At 54.5% G+C, this 6,405-nt stretch overlaps 1 protein-coding gene across 1 annotated transcript; it reads left to right on the top strand.

The window, feature by feature from the left end:
- Positions 1–618: 618 nt before the first annotated feature.
- Positions 619–4,985, top strand: BDKRB2 (bradykinin receptor B2; the record flags this gene model as incomplete). The annotated part of the gene is made up of 2 exons (XM_082843404.1): positions 619–668; positions 3,896–4,985. The coding sequence occupies 2 exons, from the start codon at positions 619–621 to the stop codon at positions 4,983–4,985; spliced, it is 1,140 nt and encodes a 379-aa protein (XP_082699530.1).
- Positions 4,986–6,405: the final 1,420 nt, after the last annotated feature.

Here is a 6,405-nt window from a genome sequence, read left to right as displayed (position 1 = left end):
CCTAAACACCTCTGGAATCGATCCTCTACAGTCTCCATCATCCTGTGCCTAGAAAAACGGGCAGCAACTGCCCCTGGCTCCCCCACAATCCAGCCACCAGGGCCTAACACACATCCGCACCCAGCGTCTTCCTGCCCCAGGGCCTTTGCACCCGCTGCTCCTTCTGTCCAGACATCCTCCACCACCATCCTTTCACCCAGCTTACTCCTGCTCACCCTCGGGTCTCATGATAAATATCCACTCAGCCCCTGCCTGTAGCTGGATTAGAACCCCACCTTCCATGCTGTCACGGGACCTTGCATTTTATTTCATAGGATTTATGTCAGTTTTCGGTAACTTAGTGACTGGGTCATGTCTGGCTTCTCCATGAGACCATAAGCCCCCGGAGGACAGACGCTGTGCCTGTTCTCACATTACGTCCTGGCACCCAGTGTGTGATGGACGCTTAATAAATATTTGTTAAGTGAAGGCCTCCATTTCTCTCCCCTAGTGGAGAATGCGTGTGTTTTATGGTCCCCGGTCCCACCACCTAACTGTCTTTTCTCCTCCAGTCAGCCTGGGCAGGCCGTTACTCACGTCCCGCTCTGAGTCCAAGTGTTCTCTGCCTGGAAGAGATCAATGATCCAATCTGTTCATGAGGACGCCGTGCCCACCACTGCGTCTTTCAGCTGAGTAAAAGGGATTCCTCGATTTACTATTTATGGGGCAGAGGGGAGGGGACAAGCCGGAGAACACCTAGGAGGGCACGCCCTTCCTCTCCGGGACAACACGTGAAGAACCAGGCAATGTTAAACCCAAAGACAAAAGTTCTCAAGGGCTGGGGAGGCTGGTGTTCCAATCCCCAAAGGCCTGTCGGGGGCGGAGGGCGTGGATTGTTCTGTTTGAGGGAGGGGTGTGCAGGAGGAGAAGCACACATTACACAGGTGGTCACGTGTGAATGGCCCCAGGTGAACGTGAAAAGAAAGATTGAAATTCGGAAGTCAACACAAGAAATCAGACAGAGATGTGGCATGTCTCCAATGGAGACGGGACGTCTCCAACACAAGGCTGACCTCTGGGGAAGGTCTGAACACTCTAAAGAGAGAATGTGGGGGGAATTGATCCCGAGTGGAAGCAGAGGAAAGGGAGAGTCAGTCCTGAGGGGGGCGGGGCAGTGTTAGGAAGACAAAGGGGGAGCTGGGCCCAGCTGGGCCTCTAGGTCCTGTGTCAGGTGTGACCTACTATGGACATAACCAGATGGCCATCTCAGCTGGGGCCATAGAACACGAGCCCTATAGCTCCCAGTCAAGCACTCCCCAGGCCACCTTCTAACGATCCTGTGGCTTCTCAGAGCAGGTGTGGGCCAGGTGCCATCCCGTTGGCTAGGGGCTACCTTGTGGGGGAAATTAACAAGCAGCATGTTGTGTGACACTTGAGTGTCTAGAGAGCTGGACCATGAGAGACAGTAGCGCCCCAGGTCTGGGGCACTAAGGAAACAAGTTTTTTGTACCTGCAGAAATTGGGCCAAAGCCTGGACCAAGGGGACCACGTAGGGGAGGTCTTACTTTCAGAGGCTCTGCAGAGAAGCCTGCCAGTTTCCATGGGTCAGAAATTTAGAGTCCAGTGGGGATGGCTTGTCTCTGTTCTGTGATGTCTGGGGCCTCAGCTGGAAGACTCACAGGCCGAGGGAACAGAATCTAACTGAAGGCTTCACTGGGGCCAGAGGCTCCATGAACAAGGTGGCAAGTCGGTTCCTCTCCATGGAGCCTCTCCATGTGGCCGCTTGAGTGTCCTCACAACATGGCGGCTAGCCTCCCCCTGAGTAAGCAACCCAAGAGGCCAAGGAGGGAGCTGCAGAGCCTATTATGCCTTAGTCTTGGATGTCACACACTGTCACTGCCACCATGGGTGGGAAGCAAGTCACTAAGTCTGGCCACATTCACTGGAAGAGGAATTAGACTCCACCCTTTGAAAGGAGGAGTATTGAAGAATTTGTGGACATATTAAAACCACCCTCCACTAGGAGGGCCTTTCTAGAGCATATTTCCAATAGGGACAAAGCCTCACTTTCTCAGCACCCATTGAAGACTGTCCTTATCCCCTTATTCAACCCCATCACTTGCCACTTCCCACCTCCCCATCCAACATCTAGTCCACCTGCCAGAACACCAGCGGCTTCCCCACTTCTGTGCCTCTGCTCAAGCTGCTGCTTCTGCCTGATCTGCCCTCCGTCCTTCTTGGCCCCTGCTGACATGCTCTTCATCCTCTGAGACCCAGCTCCAGAGTTACCTCCAACCTCCTCCCCCGACATCTGTGTCCCTTGCCCCTCCTCCCACCCCTCGGCGCTCATCGCGCACACTGGGTGGCAGGTGTTGGGAGCTCGGGCAGGGCAGGAAACGTGTGGTGCTCCCCTCTGGGTCCCTAGAGCCAAGGTGGAGCTCAGCACAGAGGAGATGCCCAAGAAGCATTTAAAGATAAATTGCATCAATGAATGAGTTCATCACAGTCTCCAGTCTGGCCCCTCAAAGCCAGTCAGCTGCTCCAGGACGTTTTCTGGGAAATCCCAGAGACGATCAGCAGATTCTTTCCCATGATCTATCGCTCAGCTGCTCCCCCACGAGCCTACCCAACAATCAATTGCCCAGGAAGAGCCCCTCCACCTCCACCTTCCTTCATCCACCCCACGGAGCACTAGGAAAGTGCCCATTAGTCCTGCCCTTTGCATTGTGCTTTTAGTTTTTCAATGTGTCTTCATACCTACTCTTTGATTTAAACCTTGCAAGAGCCATGCAAGGCAAGCCAGGGAGAGAGCAAGACTCTACGACAATAAGGTGGAAGCTCAGAAAGGTCAAGCAATTTACCCAAGACAGCACAGCTAGGGTTGGAGCCAACGTCTATCAAAACCCCATGCCTCTTTGCTGAAGTCGGAGAGGAACTCCCAGAAAGTGAACTGCCCCCTGGGCTGAGTCTCACTGCTGGTCTGAGTCTCAGAGTGAAAGAGGAGCCAGTGGGTTAATGATGGAATCACCAATATAAGAGCAAGAATCTGCCAACAGTGGTGCTGGAGTTTGACATTGGTTATTTTAATAAGTTCACAAAAAACAGGTAATTATTCATGTTTATTGAATCAAGTACAGTGCTTGGGGCTTTCTGCACCTTGTCTCAGGTCCCCACCACAACCCTGAGAAGATTTTGTTATTCCCATTTTACAAGGTAGAACAATAAGGTTCAGAGAGGTTAATTAACTTACCCAAGGTCACACAGCTAATGAATGAGCCAAAACTGAACCCAGAGGACTGTCTGGCTCCAAAGCCCCTTCCCCTCCCTTTTCATCAAGCAACCTCCGCTCATCATCAATGCTACGCTGATGGAAGGTATGGAAGCATGATGCTGCCCTCTGCCAGAAGGAGACAGGGAGTGGGCAGATGGACTGTGGTCTCCGAGCCAGGCTGGAATCTCCCTGTCTGACATGATATCACTTTTCTCTTCTAATAAATTGCTCACCCATGGCCAGGCCACAAGAGGCTGAAAGAGACCAGCGCCCTTGTGGGGGTGGGGGCCTGTGATAAGGAAGGAATATGCTGTGTATCCTCCCATCATGGAAGCTTCAAGGAGGTCCAGGGTCTAACACTCACACTTGTTAGTCTGGGTGACGGATGCTGGTCAAGTACACATCCCAGTGGAGCCTGGAGGCGAAGAACAAGAGCTCTCAGTTTAAGTCCAAGGAGCAGAGGCGCCTTTCTAAGCCCCTGGGGACACAGGTGTGCCTGAACCGGCTCTGAACACCGCACAGAAAGGGTGTGGGTTTCACCCCTGACTTTGCCTTCTGGAAGCACCCCCTCTCCTTCTGCATCAGTTGTTTCTCCTTCCTCTTGTGACCTTGAGGTGTAACTGCCTCTCTTCCACTTTCTTGCAGCACCAAAATGTTCAACGTCACCTTGCAAGCCCTTGAACCTGCTCTCAACGGGACCCCTCCCCAGAGCAGCAGCTGCGTCCACTCCGACTGGTGGAGCTCGCTGAACACCATCCAGTCCCCCTTCCTCTGGGTCCTCTTCATACTGGCAGCTCTCGAGAACGCCTTCGTCCTCAGCGTCTTCTGCCTGCACAGGAGCAGCTGCACGGTGGCGGAGGTCTACCTGGGCAATCTGGCCGCGGCCGACCTGCTCTTGGCCTGCGGGCTGCCCTTCTGGGCCATCACCATCGCCAACAACTTCGACTGGCTCTTTGGGGAAGTCCTCTGCCGCGTGGTGAACACCGCGCTCTACATGAATCTCTACAGCAGCATCTGCTTCCTCATGCTGGTGAGCATTGACCGCTACCTGGCCCTGGTGAAGACCATGTCCATGGGCCGGATGCGCGGGGTGCGCTGGGCCAGACTCTACAGCCTGGTGATCTGGGGCTGCTCACTCTTCCTGAGCTTGCCCATGCTGGTCTTCCGGACCATGCGGGAGTACGGGGCCGAGGGCCACAACGTCACCGCCTGCATCATCATCTACCCGTCCCGCAGCTGGGAGGTCTTCACCAACAGCCTCCTGAACTCCGTGGGCTTCCTGCTGCCCCTGAGCGTCATCACCTTCTGCACCGTGCACATCATACGCGTGCTGCGCAACAACGAGATGCAGAAGTTCAAGGAGATCCAGACGGAGAGGAAAGCCACTGTGCTGGTCCTGGCCGTGCTGCTACTGTTCGTCGTCTGCTGGCTGCCCTTCCAGCTCAGCACCTTCCTGGACACGCTGCAGCGCCTCGGCATCCTCTCCAGCTGCTGGGACGAGCACGTGGTCGACGTCTTCACGCAGATCGCGTCCTACGTGGCCTATAGCAACAGCTGCCTCAACCCGCTGGTGTACGTGATCGTGGGCAAGAGCTTCCGCAAGAAGTCGCGGGAGGTGTACGGGCGGCTGTGCCGGCAAGGGTGCTGCGGGGCAGAGCCCAGCCAGACGGAGACCTCCATGGGCACACTGCGGACCTCCATCTCAGTGGAACGCCAGATTCACAAACTGTCGTAGTGGGTGGGAAGCAGCCAGTGAGCAGATGTCACCAGGGCTACTAACGCGGGTGACGATTATTGGACAGTGATTCTCAGGATGTGACCCAGGAGGAATGGAGGGAATCCCAAGTGTGACCTTGGACAGTGAGCCGGTGTCTCCAGTAAATTCCTTCCCGGCTCCAGTTGCAGATAACAAGGCTGTGAGGTTGGAGTGATCTGGTACACAGCCAGGGGCTCCAGAAACACAAGAGTATTATTGTTCTTATTTGCTGCCACCCCTAGACCAGTCTGCTGCTTCCCAGGAGTGGAGGGAGCCTGGGGGTAGGGACAGGAGTGACCGAGCTTCCCTCCCATGTGGTGTCCCACCTTGCCCCAGCACGACAGCTCAGATCTCCAGAAATGCCACCCAGCTTTGGTGCAGCTGCTGAGTGCCCACGCAGGGCTCAGCTGAAGTTCTGCCTTGGGTTTCTTTAATCCACTCAGCTAGGACTTTGGAGGATGATTTCTCAGGTTAATGAAGGTTAAACTCTGAGAGCTCCATGGTGTGAATCCGGAGACCAGGATTCTTTCATTCCCCTCATGGAAAGACAAGTGGTCTGTGCCAAAGAAGAACCCAATAAGCACTTATCCAGCACTTGCTGTATACGCAGCCTTGAGCACTGTGGGTAAGAGAAGAAAAAGAAAGTACAGTCTCGGTCTTGAAGGAACTTGCAGACTCATGTGGGGATAAGTCAGCACCTGCAGTCAAGGTCAAGCAAGGCACTGTGGGCGGGGCAGAGCAGAGGGGTGAGGAGAGCCCGCCCCAGCTCAGCCTATAACTGGTTGCACGTGGCTGTGTCCCTGTCTCGGTTTCCTCCTCTGTAACACGAGGCTGTTGGGGGATTAAAGGAGCTAACAGGCATAAAAGTACTTTGACAAATGAAAGGTGCTATGTAAATGTGAGGCATTATTACGCCCACAGAACAGGAATAAATTTATTATAAGGAGAAAGACACAGGTTCAGCAAAAGGTCCGTAGAGGAGAATCGGTAGCTAATGGTGGGGTGTAAAGCACCCATCAGTGTCTGACATATACTAGGTGCTCAATATGTTAGCTCCCTTCCACCACCTGTCCTTCCCATCAACGTGCACACACACACACACACACACACACACACACACACACACACACGCACACACAAGCATCTTCAGTGGAGGTGGCAGAACGCCCTCCCCAACCCGTAGATCAGAAGCAACTGCAGAGGGGTCCGCGGCTCTGCCTCCTGTGGGCGGGGCAGGGGCGGGCCGTTGTGCCGAAGGGCGGGGTGGGCAGTGATGGACGGGGCGGAAAGCCGGTATCAGGTGTCAGGCAGGATGAAGCTGGACCAGCATCCTTGGCCAGAGACTTAAGACACAGCCTTAGCCCCAAGCCCGAGGTCCTCCAGGCGGAATTCGTTTCTT

This window comes from Leucopleurus acutus (genome assembly GCF_964270905.1).
Source record: "Leucopleurus acutus genome assembly, chromosome: 1".
Taxonomy (NCBI): domain Eukaryota; kingdom Metazoa; phylum Chordata; class Mammalia; order Artiodactyla; family Delphinidae; genus Leucopleurus; species Leucopleurus acutus.
The sequence above is the reverse complement of the archived record's forward strand: the minus strand, read 5'-3'. Positions and strand labels throughout refer to the sequence as shown.